Source organism: Bos grunniens, chromosome 1 (genome assembly GCF_055505025.1).
Source record: "Bos grunniens cultivar Pamir isolate PY7600 chromosome 1, Bosgru_T2T1.0, whole genome shotgun sequence".
NCBI lineage: Eukaryota > Metazoa > Chordata > Mammalia > Artiodactyla > Bovidae > Bos > Bos grunniens.
In genome coordinates, this window is record NC_141165.1 from 152,063,815 (window position 1) to 152,080,419 (window position 16,605).

Here is a 16,605-nt window from a genome sequence, read left to right on the forward strand (position 1 = left end):
AGATGATGTTGTGGAAGTCTTGCACTCAATATGACCAGCAAATTTGGAACACTCAGCAGAGTCCACAGGACTGGAAAAGGTCAGTTTTCATTCCAATTACAAAGAAAGGCAATGACAAAGAATGTTCAAACTACTGCACAATTGCATTCATCTCACATGCTTGCAAATTAATTCTCAAAATTCTCCAAGCCAGCCTCAAGAGTACATGAACCGAGAACTTCCAGATGTTCAAGTTGGATTTAGAAAATACAGAGGATCCAGAGATCAAACTGCCAAGAATCACTGAATCATAGTAAAAGCAAGAGAATTCCAGAAAAAATAAACTACTTCTGTTTCATTGAATGTGCTAAAGCTTTGACTGTGTGGATCACAACACTGTGAGAATTCTTAAAGAGGTGAGAATATCAAACCCCCTTATCTGCCTCCTGAGAAACCTGTATGCAGATCGAGAAGCAACTGTTAAAACTTCACTTGGAACAATGGACTGGTTCAAAATTGGGAAAGGAGTACTTCAAGGCTATATATTGTCACCCTGCTTATTTAGCTTCTATACAGATTGATTATATTCTTTGCAGCCAAAGATGGAGAAGCTCTATACAGTCAGCAAAAACAAGACTGGGAGCTGACTGTGGCTCAGATCAGAAACTTCTTATTGTCAAATTCAGACTGAAATTGACGAAAGTGGAGAAAACCACTAAACCATTCAGGTATGACCTAAAGCAAATCCCTTATGACTATACAGTGGAAGTGAGAGATAGGTTTAAGGGACTAGATCTGATAGACAGAGTATCTGATGAACTATGGACAGAGGTTTGTGATATTGTACAGGAGACAGGAATCAAGACATTTCCCAAGAAAAAGAAATGCAAAAAAGCCAAATGGCTGTCTGGGGAGGCCTTAAAAATAACTGTGAAAAGAAAGGAAGCAAAAAGCAAAAAGGAAAAGGAAAGATATACCCATTTGATGCAGAGTTCCAAAGAATAGCAAGGAGAGATAAGAAAGCCTTCCTCAGGGATCAATGCAAAGAAATAGAGGAAAACAACAGAATGGGAAAGACTAGAGATCTCTTCAAGAAAATTAGAGATACCAAGGGAACATTTCATGCAAAGGTGGGCTCATTAAAGGACAGAAATGCTATGGACCTAACCTTCAGCTTTCTTTATAGTCGAACTCTAACATCCATACATGACCACTGGAAAAACCATAGCCTTGAATAGATGGACCTTTGTTGACAAAGTAATGTCAACTATAAAGAAGCAGAAGATATTAAGAAGAGGTGGCAAGAATACACAGAAGAACTGTACAAAAAAGATCTTCAGGACCCAGATAATCATGATGGTGTGATCACTCTCCTAGAGCCAGACATCCTGGAATGTGAAGTCAAGTGGGCCTTAGAAAGCATCACTACAAACAAAGCTAGTGGAGGTGATGGAATTCCAGTTGAGCTATTTCAAATCCTGAAGATGATGCTGTGAAAGTGCTGCACTCAATATGCCAGCAAATTTGGAAAACTCAGCAGTGGCCACAGGACTGGAAAAGGTCAGTTTTCATTCCAATCCCAAAGAAAGGCAATGCCAAAGAATGCCCAAACTACTGCACAACTGGCACTCATCTCACATGCTAATAGAGTGATGCTTAAAATTCTCCAAGCCAGGCTTCAGCAATACATGAGCTGTGAACTTCCAGATGTTCAAGTTGGTTTTAGAAAAGGCAGAGGAACCAGAGATCAAATTGCCAACATCCACTGGATCATGGAGAAAGCAAGAGAGTTCCAAAAAAACATCTATTTCTGCTTTATTGACTATGCCAAAGCATTTAACTGTGTGGATCACAATCAACTGTGGAAAATTCTGAAAGAGAGGGGAATACCAGACCCCCTGACCTGCCTCATGAGACACCTGTATGTGGGTCAGGAAACAACAGTTAGAACTGGACATGGAACAACAGACTGGTTCCAAATAGGAAAAGGAGTAGATCAAGGCTGTATATTGTCACCCTGCTTATTTAACTTATATGCAGAGTACATCATGAGAAATGCTGGGCTGGAAGAAGCACAAGCTGGGATAAAGATTGCTGGGAGAAATATCAGTAACCTCAGATATGCAGATGACACCACCTTTATGGCAGAAAGTGAAGAACTAAAGAGCCTCCTGATGAAAGTGAAAGAGGAGAGTGAAAAAGTTGGCTTAAAGCTCAACATTAAGAAAACCAAGATCATGACATCTGGTTCCATCACTTCATGGCAAATAGATGGGGAAACAGCGGAAACAGTGGCAGACTTTATTTTTTGGGGCTCCAAAATCACTGCAGATGGTGACTACAGCCATGAAATTAAAAGATGCTTACTCCTTGGAAGGAAAGTTATGACCAACCTGGACAACATATTAAAAAGCAGAGACATTACTTTGTCAACAAAGGTTCATCTAGTCAAGGCTATGGTTTTTCCAGTGGTCATGTATGGGTGTTAGAGTCGGACTATAAAGAAAGCTGAGTGCAGAAGAATTGATGCTTTTGAACTGTGGTGTTGGAGAAGACTCTTGAGAGTCCCTTGGACTGCAAGGAGATCCAACCAGTCCATCCTAAATGAGATCAGTCCTGGGTGTTCATTGGAAAGACTGATGCTGAAGCTGAAGCTCCAATATTTTGGCCACCTGATATGAAGAGCTGACTCATTGGAAAAGATCCTGATGCTGGGAGGAATTGGAGGCAGGAGGAGAAGGGGACAACAGAGGATGAGATAGTTGGATGGCATCACAGATTCAATGGACATGCGTTTGAGTGAACTCCGGGAGTTGGTTATGGACAGGGAGGCCTGGCGTGCTACAGTTCATGGGGTCACAAAGAATCGGACACGACTGAGTTACTCAACTAACTGAACTGATCAGAGTACATCATGTGAAATGCTGGGCTGGATGAAGCACAAACTGGAATCAAGATTGTCAGGGGAAATATCAATAACTTCAGATATACAGATGACACCACTCTTATGGCAGAAAGCAAAAAGGAACTAAAGAGCCTTTTTGATGAAAGTGAAAGAGGATAGTGAAAAAGCTGGCTTAAAACTCAACATTCAAAAAACGAAGATCATGGCATCTTCATGGCATCCCATCACTTCATGGCCAATAGATGGGAAACAATGGAAACAGTGACAGACATTATTTTTTGCGCTCCCAAATCACTGAAGATGGTGACAGCAGCCATGAAATTAAAAGATGCTTGTTCCTTGGAAGAAAAGCTATGTCAAACCTAGACAGCATATTAAAAAGTACAGACATTACTTTGCTGACAACGGTCCATATAGTCAAAGCTGTGGTTTCTCCAGTAGTCATATATGGATGTGGGAGTTGGACCGTAAAGAAGGTTGAGCACCAAAGAATTCATGTTTTCAAACTGTGGTGCTGGAGAAGACCCTTGAGAGTCCCTTTGACTTCAAGGAGATCAAACCAGTCAATCCTAAAGGAAATCAGTTCTGAATAGTCTTTGGAAGGACTGATGCTGAAGCTGAAGCTCCAATACTTTGGCCACCTGATGCAAAGAACTGATTCATTAGGAAAGGACCCTGATGCTGGGAAAGACTGAAGGCAAGAGAAGTGTTCAACAGAGAATGAGATGGTTGAATGGCATCACTGACTCAATGGACATGAGTTTGAGCAAGCTCTGGTAAAGGGTGAAGGACAGGAAAGCCTGGTGTACTGCAGTCCATGGGGTCTCAAAGAGACTGACATGACTGAGGGACTGAACAACAGCATTAGGGCTTGTCCATATACTAGGAACTATCATCTGATTGCAAGTGCGCATATTCAGTCAGTTCAGTCATGTCTGACTCTTTGTGACCCCATGGACCATAGCCCACCAAACTCCTCTCTCCATAGGGTTTTCCCGATAAGAATATTGCCAATAAGAATATTGAGTTGCCCACCTCTAGGGCATTTTCCTGACCCAAGCATTTAACCCACGTCTCCTGCCTTGGCAAGTAATTCGTTACCACTGAGCCACCCATAAAGCCCTTTTTAAAACTATATTTGCTCAACTTATAACAAGTATTATTTATTTTATATCATCTTCTGAAGACATCACTGAGTTTTAGGAAAACAATTTAGAAAATCTGGTAGTTTACTTATTCCTTGTTTCTTATATTGCAATGAAATGATTGTTTTGAAAGAATGATCTTTTATTTAAATTCCTCTTTAAATGATTTTTAAAAAAATTATCAAATGAAAATTTTGATTGCTTGTAGATAAACAATTTTTTCTCCTTGATAACATTACTGTGCATTTAGTGTTTTTGTTTTTGTTGTTGTACAGTCACTAAATAATGTCCGTCTCTTTGTGACTCCATTAACTGAATGAAGTAGGACAGTCTTCCCTGTCTTCCTGTATCTCCCAAAGTCTCTTCAAACTCATATCCATTGAACTGGTGATGCCATCCAACCACCTTATTCTCTGCTGCCACCTTCTCCTCCTGTCCTCATCTTTCCCAGCATCCGTGTTTTTCCCAATGAGTGCTTACTGAATTACAAACACTTCAGTGCAGTAATGATGATGCAGATGATATAAGAGGGTGAGATGAGTGAGTTGAGTGACCAAAATTCGTATCTTTATTATCCAGTTTTTTGACTTTTAGATCATTTTACTCCCTTATCTTACATGCATAACAAACTAGATGAAAGCAGAAGATGATGAATATAGGACAACATTATGACACACATTATAATTAATACATTCACAGAAAAACAGAGCTTATTTTTCCTAAAAATTTAGAAATGTGGATTTTAAGATTTGTGAAACGCCAAGTATGCTCTGACTACAGTTTTAATAATACTGATGACTACCAACTATAAAAAGATATATCTAACACGACCTGTTTTATAAAAATATTAAAGGAGATAATCCTTGTATTTCTAATTGACAAACAGAAAAATTACATACAGGTATATACACATACTGAGTTAAATGAAACCCAAAGAGCCATAGTTTGTATTTCCAATTAGATAATTTATTGGTCATCAACATCAGTCATTTCTTAGGGCCCAAGCTAACAAATTCCAGGAAACATGAGACAGAGATGCTTATAACTAATAAATAAATAATAAATTCTCTTTAATTCTTAAGGTTTGGGTGTATACAGGCCTAGGGAAATTTCAGTTTAAACAACTGAATAACATTGTTTCAAATCCACTCATGGTAGCAGATGTTGGGTTATTACAGCCAGAGTTTAGTAGAAGCTGGAGAAACCACATCTTCTAAAGAATAGTGGACGGTGACAGCAGCCAGACCCAAAGCTTCCGAAACCAGAGCCACATCCGTAGCCTCCGAAGCCCGAGCCAAAGCCCAGCGAGCGGAAGCTGCTGCATCCACAGCCACGGCCAAAGCCCAGGCCGCCAAAGCCTCCGTAGCCGTAGCCCAGGCCTCCATAGTGGTTGCTGTAATGGCACATGGTGTCAGGGGTGGGGAGTCCGGTTTGCTGTTCAAGACCAGGTCCTGAGTATGGATGTCAGCATGTGCGGAAGGATCTTACATACTCTGGTCACAACACATGGTGATACATGACGCCATTCCTTTGTACCATTCCAAACTGTGCATTTAAGGGAGGCCAATTGTTAATGTTTGCTGACACAGGGAGAGGCACACACTCATTATATTGCTTGACCTTGCATAACTGCCTGACCAAAAGTTCCTTGAACTCATTCCATTCTTTTTTAATTAAAGAAAAAAAAATTTGTCATCAAAGTCACAAATTTGTGTTGGCATAGTCACAAAGTAAAAATTTCCTGAATAGAATTCTTCATTCTATTCTAAGCATATTGCATCATTCATATTTGATAGTGTTTTCTCATAAGTTTTTTTCTCATTTCTCATTTTCATAGCATTCTTTGGATTGTTGTGTATTAATTCCACCTAGATTTAAATACAATGATCAAAATTTTAAAATTTAAATCTATAAAAGTCTTCAAATAATTGTCAGTTTTATTGCCCATTTGCATATCTATAATATATATATAATATACTAATTCAATATGTACAGATATGTAAATATATATAATATATATACATATACACACAAAGAAGCTATTTTGTTTTTACATATGACATACAAAGCATCCTTTTGGTTTATAAATTTAATAAAATTTATCTCAGGAGTGGCAAGGAACTTTCCAAGGGAAAATACTCACTTTCATAACCAGTCTGAAAACCATTATAAAATATTGCCTCACACCATAACCCTCTTTTCCAGAAGGGACAATAACCAAAATATGGCCTATAAGTGCAGATGATCCTGGCTCTATGCCTTTTCAGTTACTATCTTGCTTCTCTTCTCTTCTTCATTATTCGTGTATCCTTCTTCTGGGAAACCTCTCTTTAAATCCCACTCAGCATTCATTCCCAGGCATGCTAGCATCAGCTATGTCTTTTGTTTTTATCCACTTGTTCCAATTAGTATTTTATCCTTCTACTCATGTCTTTACTTTTGTCATAATATTTTTGATCTTAAATTTTCTTTAGCAATTCTGTTTGTCTCAGTCCCTTATTTTCTCTCAGGCAATAGGCAAATTTTTTTTTCGTAATCCATTACCTACTCATTAAAGTTTAGCCTTAAAATAAAGTTTGTCTTCCCTTAAAATCATACAGTTTTTTTAACAGAGCATCTCAAAATCTTGATCTCTTGAAAATCTCCAAAAATGAATGTGCAGTGATGAAATGACTGAGACAGGAGAAAGGTATTAGAAGCTGTTGGCCAGTCTTCTGCTGTTCCTTGGCTCACTCTGTGAAGAGAGCAGACCCAACCCATGTTTAAGCTCCTCTGGATCTAATCATATCTTGGACTTGGGTCTTTAATACCATATCACTTTCCACGATTTAAATTATTACTGAGGATTTTGTTATGTTTTTTTACTGTGGCTTCGTTTTAAGGCTTATAAATAGTATTTTTATTGAGTTATAAATGACATATATTATATTAGTTTCAGATATACAACACAATGATTTAGTATTTGCATACCTTGCAAAGTGATCGCTATAGTAAGTCTAGTTAAATACATCACCACACAGGAGTTAAATTTTTTCCTGTGTTAAAAACTATTCAATTTGTTGTCTTAGTAACTTTCAAATATACAATATAGTATCCGATGACATCTATTTTGTAACTGGAAGTTTGTAACTTCTGACTAGTTTCATCTATTTTGCCCACCCCTCACTCCTGCTCTGCCAACCAACAACCTGTTCTGTGTATCTATGAACTTTTTGTTTTGTTTTTTAATTCCACACATATAAGTGAAATCATACGATATATTTCTTTCTGTGTCTTACTTATTTCACTTAGTGTAACGCCTTCAAAGTCCATCTATGTTCTTACAAGTAGAACAATTTAAGACTGTGTAATGTTACACTTTATATATATATAAAACACATTTTCTTTATCCATTTATTTTTATTGTCTCTTAGGTTGATGCCATATCTGGGCTATTGTAAATAATGCTTCAGTGAACAAGAGGGTGCAAACTGTTCTTTTTTAAATTTTTGCCCTCCTGCGTGGGTTGTGGGATATTAGTTTTACAATCAGAGATTAAATCTGGCCAAGGCAGTAAAAGTTCACAATCCTAATCCCTAAGAAACCAGGGAACTCCCCATGAATATCTTTTGAGTTACCATTTTTATAACATTCTTAATAATGCATTTACTCTACTGGATTTGTTTATTGTTTTACCAAGCAAAAATGTTTGTTGAATTAATGAAAAAATAAATTTTATATTGCACAACTTGTGATAATCCTTTAGGGTGAATTATGAACTGAAATGATTTTCAGGTTTTAAAGGTATATTTAACTCAAAGGACTTGTTAATCTTACTGTTAAATCCTGTTTTCTCCTTTATCAAGCTTTATTTTTATTCTGAAAAAGAAAATAGTTGGCAAAAGTTATATTTTTCACAATGAGTCATTTTGAAATTAAATGATAAAAAAAAATCTAACAAAGCTAAGCATCCCATGAATGATTTAGTAAATCTATTGGTTGAATGTAATGGGTGCTAATTTATGTTATTTCCAGTGAAAAAAACTGTGCTCACGTGAGATAAAATGCAATACATTCTACAATTTTTTACAAAATGCTCAAAAATGAAATATGGCATGATTTATTTGTGTAATTACAAGACAATAATAATATAAAAACATAAAATTAAAAATCAAGGTAAATTGGAAGTGGTCAAGAGGAGATGGCAAGAGTGGACAATCGACATTTTAGGAATCAGCAAACTCAAATGGACCAGAATGGGCAAATTTAATTCAGATGTCCAGTATATCTACTACTAGGGGAAAGAATCCCTTAGAAGAAGTGGAATAGCCCTCATGGTAACAAAAGAGTCCAAAACGTTGTACTTGGATGCAATCTCAAAAAAGACAGAATAATCTCTGTTCATTTCCAAGGCAAACCATTCAGTATCACAGTAACCCAAGTCTATGCCCCAACCACCAATTCCGAAGAAGCTGAAGTTGAATGGTTCCATGAAAACCTAGAAGACCTTCTAGAACTAACACCAAAAGAAGATGTCCTTTCATCATAGGGGACTGGAATACAAAAGAAGGAAGTCAAGAGATAACTCAAGTAACAGGCAAATATGGTCTTAGAGTACAAAATGAACCAGGACAAAGGCTAGTAGAATTTTGCCAAAGAACACATTGACCATAACAAACACCCTCTTCCAACAACACAAGAGACAAATCTACACATGTACATCACCAGACGGTCAATATTGAAGTCAGATGATTATATTCTTTGCAGCCAAAGATGGAGAAGCTCTATACAGTCAGCAAAAACAAGACTGGGAGCTGACTGTGGCTCAGATCAGGAACACCTTATTGCCAAGTTCAGATTTAAATTGAAGAAAGTAGGGAATCAAATCCCTTATGATTATACAGCAGAAGTGACAAATAGATTTCAAGGGATTAAATCTGATAAACAAATTGCCTAAAGAACTATGGACGGAGGTTCATGACATTTTAGAGGCGGTGGTAATCAAAAGCATCCCCAAGAAAAAGAAATGCAAAAAGGCAAGAGGGTTGCCTGAGGAGGCCTTACAAATAGCTGAGAAAAGAGAAACTAAAGGCAAAGTAAGAAAGGAAGATATACCCATCTGAAGGTGAAGTTCCAAAGAATATCAAGGACAGATAAGAAAGCTTTCCTAAGTGAACAATGCAAAGAAATAGAGGAAAACAATAGAGTGGGAAAGACTAGAGATCTCTTGAAGAAAATTAGAGATTTAAAGTGACTATTTCATGGAAGAATGGGCACAATAAAGAACAGAAACAGGATGGATCTAACAGAATCAGAAGAGATTAAGAAAAGGTAGAAAGAATACATGAAAGAACTATACAAAAAAGATCTTAATGAACCAAATAACCATGATGGTGTGGTCACTCACATAGAGTCAGCCATCTTGGAGTGCAAAGTCAAGTGAGCCTTAGGAAGAATCACTACAAACAAAGCTATTGGAGGTAATGGAATTTCAGCTGAGCTATTTCAAATCCTAAAAGACGATGCTATGAAAGTACTGCACTCAATATATCAGCAAGTTTGGAAAACTCAGCAGCAGCCACAGGACTGGCAAAGGTCAATTTTCATTCCATCACAAAGAAAGGCAATGCCAAAGAATATTCAAACTACTGCACAATTGTACTCATCTCACATGCTAGCAAATTAATTCACAAAATTCTCCGAGCCAGACTTCAATGATACGTAAACCGAGAACTTCCAGTTGTTCAAGCTGGATTTAGAAAATACAGAGGATCCAGATTTCAAATTGCCAAGAATCAATGAACCATAGAAAAAGCAAGAGCATTCCAGAAAAAAATCTACTTCTGCTTCAGTGACTGCACTAAAGCTTTTGACTGTGTGGATCACAACAAACTGTGGAAAATTCTTCAAGAGATGAGAATACAAAACCACCTTTCCTGCCTCCTGAGAAACCCATATGCAGATCAAGAAGCAACAGTTAAAACTTCACTTGAAACAATGGTCTGGTTGAAAATTGAGAAAGGAGTACTTCAAGGTTGTATGTTGTCACCCTGCTTATTTAGCTTTTTTACAGAGTACATCACGTGAAATGCTGGGCTAGATGAGGCACAAGCCAGAATCAAGATTTCTGGGATAAATATCAATAACCTCATATATGCAGATGACACCACTTTTATGACAGAAACCAAAGAGGACTTAAAGAGCCTTTTGAGGAAAGTGAAAGAGGATAGTGAAAAAGCTGTCTTAAAGCTCAACATTCAAAAAACTAAAAATATGGCATCCAGTCCCATCACTTCATGGAAAATAGATGGGAAAACAATGGAAACAGTGACAGACTTTATTTTCTTGGGCTCCAAAATCACTGCAGATGGTGACTGCAGCCCTGAAATTAAAGGATACCTGCTCCTTGGAAGGAAAGCTATGATCAACCTAGACTGCATATTAAAAAGCAGAGATGTTACTTTCCAAGCAAAGGTCCATACAGTCAAAGCTATGGTTTAACAGGATTCCCTGTCGTTCTCTATCTCCACAGTTCCCTCAAACACATATCCATTGAGCTGGTGATGCCAGACAATCACCTTATTCTCTGCTGCCACCTTCTCCTCCTGCCCACATCTTTTTTTCTCCAACGAGTTCTTACTAAATTACAAATACTTTAGTGTAGTAATGATGATGCAGGTGATATGAGGGTGAAATGATGAGTTGACTGGACAAAGTTCATATTTTTCCTCTCCAATTACTTGATGACTTTTAAATCATTTTACTCAGTCTTCTCTTACATGCTTAAACTAGATGAAAGCAAAGGATGATGATGAATACAGGACACATTATAACACTAATTATATTTAATAGATTCACAGAAAAACAGAGCTTATTTTTTCTAAAAATTTAGAAATATGGATTTTAAGATTTGTGAAATGGAAGTGGGCTCTGACCACAGTTTTAATAAAATGGAACGCTACCCACAGTTATATCTAACAAGATCTGTTTTTATAAAACTATTTAAGGAGAAAATTCTTATATTTATAATGGACAAATGGAAAAATTACATACAGGTATGTATATGTACTAAATTAAATGACCCTGAAGATCCATATTTTGCATTTCCAATTAATTAATTTATTGGTCATCAACATCAGTCATCCATCAGTGCCCAAGCTAACAAATGCCAGAAAACATGAGATAGACATGCTTATAACAAATACATAAATAATAAATTCTCTGAAATTCTTAAAGGATGGGTGTATACAGGCCTAGGAAAATTTCAGTTCTTCAACTGCATAACATTGTTTCAAATCCATTCTTGGCAGCAGGTGTTGGGTTACTAGAGCCAGCGATTAGTAAAAGCTGGAGAAACCACATCTTCTAAAGAACAGTGGACTGTAACAGCAGCCAGAGCCAAAGCTTCTGAAACCAGAGCCACATCCCTAGCCTCCAAAGCCAGAGCCAAAGCCGAAGCCAGAGCCAAAGCCGAAGCCCCGCGTGCGGAAGCTGCCGAATCCACAGCCACGGCCAAAGCCCAGGCCGCCAAAGCCTCTATGGCCGTAGCCCAGGCCGCCGTAGTGGTTGCTGTAATGGCTCATGGTGTCAGGGGTGGGGAGTCCGGTTTGCTGATCGAGACCAGGTCCTGAGTGTGGGTGTCAGCTCGTGCGGAGGGATGCTTATATACGCTGGTCACAACACGTGGTAAAACACACGGTCATTCCCTTGTATCATTTGAAATTATGCATTTACCGGAGGCAAATTGTTAATCAGTTCGTTGACACAAGGAGAGGCACACACTCATTAAATTGCTTGAGGTCGCATAACTGCCTGACTAAAAGGTCCTTGAACTCATTGCATTCTTTTTTAATTAGAGAAAAAGAAAATTGGTGTCAAAGTCACAAATTTGTGTCATCAAAGTCACAAAGTAAAAATTTCCTGAATAGAATTCTTCCTCACTAAGCATATGGCATCACTCATATTTGACAGAATTTTCTCATAAAATAATCCCTCATTTCTCATTTTCATAGCATTCTTTGGATTGTTGTGTATTAATTCCACTTAGATTTAAGTACAATGATCAACATTTTTAAATTTAAATCTACAAAATATATAAAATTCTTCAAATAAATGTCAAATGTATTTCCTATTTGCATATCCATAATATATACATCTAATATACAAATATTATGTGTACATAGAGCATACATATATATAATATATATGCATACACACACAAGAAAACTGTTTTGATTTGGCATATGGCATACAAAGCATCCTTTTTGTTTATAAATATAGTAAAATTGCTCCCAGAAGTGGCAAGGAACTTTCCAAGGGAAAAAACTCAGTTGCATAACCAGTCTGAAAACCACTATAAAATATTGCCTCACATGATAATCTTCTTTTTCAGAATGGACAATACCCAAATATGGTCTAAAATGCAGATGATCGTGACTCTATGCTTTATAGTTACTATCTTTCTTCTCTATTATTCTTTACGATCCACGTATCCTTCTTCTCTGAAACCTCTCTTTAAATCTCACTCACCATTCATTCCCAGTCAGTGGAAGTGATGGAATTCCAGCTGAGTTATCTTAAATCCTAAAAGATGGTGCTGTTAAAGTGCTGCACTCAGTATGCCAGCTGCTGCTGCTGCTGCTAAGTCACTTCAGTCATGTCCGACTCTGTGCAACCCAGAGATGGCCAGCAGGTTTGGAAAACTCAGCAATGGCCACAGGACAGGAAAAGGTCAGTTTTTATTCCAGTCCCAAAGAAAGAAAATGCCAAAGAATGTTCAAACTACTACACAATTGCATTTATCTCACATCCTAGCAAATTAATGCTCAAAATTCTCCAAGCCAGACTTCAACAATACATTAACCAAGAACTTCCAGATGTTCCAGCTGGATTCAGAAATTACAGAGAAACCAGAAATCAAATTGCTAAGAATTGTTGAATCATCGAAAAAGCAAGAGCATTCCAGAAAAATATCTACATCTGCTTCATTTACTGTGCTAAAACCTTTGACTGTGTCGGTCAGGTCAGTTCAATCACTCAGTTGTGTCAAACTCTTTGTGACCCCGTTGGCTGCAGCATGCCCAGTCCTTCCTGTCCATCACCAATTCCCAGAGGAGTTTACACAAACTCATGTCCACTGAGTCAGTGATGCCATCCAACTGTATCACAACAAACGGTGCAAAATTTTTATTGAGATGAGAATATCAAACCACCCTACCTACCTCCTGAGAAACTTGTATGCAGGGCAAGAAGCAACAGTTAAAACCGCACTTGGAACCATGGACCGGTTCAAAATTGGGAAAGGAGTGTATCAATGCTGTATATTGTCACCCTGCTAATTTAGCTTTTATACAGAGTACATCATGTGAAATGCTGGGCTGGATGAAGCACAAGCTGGAGTCAAGATTGCTGGGAGAAATATCAATAACCTCAGATATGCAGATGACACCAGCTTTATGGCAGAAAACAAAGAGGAACTAAAGAGCCTTTTGATGAAAGTGAAAGAGGACAGTGAAAAAGCTGACTTAAAACTCAACATTTATGAAACTAAAACCATGGCATCTGGTCCCATCACTTCATGACAAATAGATTGGAAAACAATGGAAAGAGTGAGTCTATATTTTCTTGGGCTCCAAAATCACTGAAGATGGTGACTGCAGCCATGAAATTAAAAGATATCTGCTCCTTGGAAGAAAAGCTAGACAGCATATTAAACCAACCTAGACAGCATATTAAAAATCAGCGACATTACTTTCCCGACAAAGTCCATATAGTCAAAGTTACGGTTTTTCCAGCAGTCATGTATGGATGCGTGAGTTGTACCATAAAGAAGGCTGAGAGCTGAAGAATTGATGCTATTGTACTGTGGTAGTGGAGAAGACTCTTACGATTCCCTTGGACTGCAAGGCAATCAAACCTAAATGAAATCAGTCCTGAGTAATCATTGAAATGACTGATGTTGAAGCTGAAGTTCCAATACTGTGGCCATGTGATGCAAAGAACTGATTCCTTAGAAAAGACCTTGATGCTGGGAAAGATTGAAGGAAGGAAGAGAAGTGTTTGACAGAGGATGAGATGGTTGAATGGTATCACCGACTCAATGGACATGAGTTTGAGCAAGCTCCAGGAAAGGGTGAAGGACAGGGAAGCCTGATGTGCTGCAGTCCATGGGGTCAGAAAGTGTCAGACATGACTGAGGGACTAAACAGCAACAGCAGGGCTTGTCCATATACTAGGAACCATTACCTGATTGCATGCGTGCAGACTTGGTCGCTTCAGTCATCTCTGACATCTGTGTGACCCCATGGACCGTAACCGACCAGCCATAGCTCTCCAAGGCATTTTCCCAACAAGAATATTATAGTGAGTTGCCCACCTCAAGGGGATCTTCCTGACCCAAGCATCTAACCCACATCTCGTGCCTTGGCAAGTAATTCACTAGCACAGAGCCACCCAGAAAGCCCTTTTTAAAAATATATTTGCCCAATTTATACCAAATACTCTTTGGTTTATATCATTACTTGAAGATAACATGAAGTTTTAGGAAAACAATTTAGAAAATCTGGAATTTTACCTACTCCTCATTTCTTATATTGCAATGAAATGATTGTTTTTGAAAGAACAATTTTTTATTTGCATTCCTCTTTATATAACTTTTAAAAAAATTATCAAATGGAAATTTTGATCAGTTCTAGATAAACAACTTTTTGCTCCTTGATAATATTTCTGTGGGTTTCGTGTTTTTGTTTGTGTTCCCGTTGTCACTAAATCGTGTCCGTTTCTTTGTGACCCCATGAACTGAAGTAGGCCAGGATTCCCTGTCCTTCTCTATCTCCACAGTTTCCTCAAACTCATGTCCACTGAGCTGGTGATGCCAGACAATCACCATGTTCTCTGCTGCCACCTTCTCCTCCTGCCCTCATCTTTCCTAGCATCAGGGATTTTTCCAATGAATTCTTACTGAATTACAAATACTTCAATGCAGTAATGATGATGAAGATGATTTAAGAGCGTGAGATGAGTAAGTTGAGTGGCCAAAGTTCATATTTTTACTATCCAGTTTCTTAATGACTTTTAGACCATTTTACGCAGGCTTATCTTACATACGTAACACACTAGATGACAGCAGAAAATGATGAATATAGGACAATATTATAATACTTTATAATTAATAGATTCACTGAAAAACAGAGCTTATCCTTCCTAAAAATTTAGAAATATGGGTTTTAAGATTTGTGAAATGCAAGTATGCTCTGACTACAGGTTTAATAAAACAGAACACTGCTGCTGCTGCCGCTTAGTTGCTTCAGTCGTGTCCAACTCTGTGTGACCCCATAGACGGCAGCCCACCAGGCTCCTCTGTCCCTGGGATTCTCCAGGCAAGAACACTGGAGTGGGTTGCCATTTCCTTCTCCAATGCATGAAAGTGCAAAGCGAAAGTGAAGTTGCTCAGTCGTGTCCGACTCTTCGAGACCCCATGGACTGCAGCCTACCAAGGCTCCTCTGTCCATGGGATTTTCCAGGCAAGAGTACTGGAGTGGGGTGCCGTTGCCTTCTCCGAAACAGAACACTACCAACTATCAATAGGGGTATATATATAACATGTCCTGTTTTATAAAAATATTAAAGGAGAAAATTCTTGTATTTATGATTGACAAATAAGAAAATTATACACAGGTATGTATACATACTGAGTTAAATGAACCCCAAAGATCCATATTTTGTATTTCCAATTAGATAATTTATTGGTTGTCAACATCAGTCATCCTTCAGTGCCCAAGCTGACAAATGCCAGGAAACATGAGATAGACATGCTTATAACTAATACATAAATAATAAATTCTCTGAAATTCTTAAAGGATGGGTGTATACAGGCCTAGGAAAATTTCAGTTCTTCAACTGAATAACATTGTTTCAATCCATTCTTGGCAGCAGGTGTTGGGTTACTAGAGCCAGCGATTAGTAACAGCTGGAGAAACCACATCTTCTAAAGAACAGTGGACTGTAACAGCAGCCAGAGCCAAAGCTTCTGAAACCAGAGCCACATCCCTAGCCTCCGAAGCCAGAGCCAAAGCCGAAGCCAGAGCCAAAGCCGAAGCCAGAGCCAAAGCCAAAGCCCCGCGTGCGGAAGCTGCCGAATCCACAGCCACGGCCAAAGCCCAGGCCGCCAAAGCCTCCGTGGCCGTAGCCCAGGCCGCCGTAGTGGTTGCTGTAATGGCTCATGGTGTCAGGGGTGGGGAGTCCGGTTTGCTGATCGAGACCAGGTCCTGAGTGTGGGTGTCAGCTCGTGCAGAGGGATGCTTATATACACTGGTCACAACACGTGGTAAAACACACGGTCATTCCCTTGTATCATTTGAAATTATGCATTTACTGGAGGCAAATTGTTAATCAGTTCGTTGACACAAGGAGAGGCACACACTCATTAAATTGCTTGAGGTCGCATAACTGCCTGACTAAAAGGTCCTTGAACTCATTGCATTCTTTTTTAGTTAGCGAACAAGAAAATTGTTGTCAAAGTCACAAATTTGTGTCATCAAAGTCACAAAGTAAAAATTTCCTGAATAGAATTCTTCCTTACTAAGCATATGGCATCAC

At 38.4% G+C, this 16,605-nt stretch overlaps 1 protein-coding gene across 1 annotated transcript; it reads right to left on the bottom strand.

Annotated features, from left to right (window-relative positions):
- Window positions 1-5,214: 5,214 nt before the first annotated feature.
- LOC147380321 (keratin-associated protein 19-3-like) lies at window positions 5,215-5,436 on the bottom strand. The gene has a single exon (XM_086414631.1). The coding sequence runs from the start codon at window positions 5,434-5,436 to the stop codon at window positions 5,215-5,217; it is 222 nt and encodes a 73-aa protein (XP_086270757.1).
- Window positions 5,437-16,605: the final 11,169 nt, after the last annotated feature.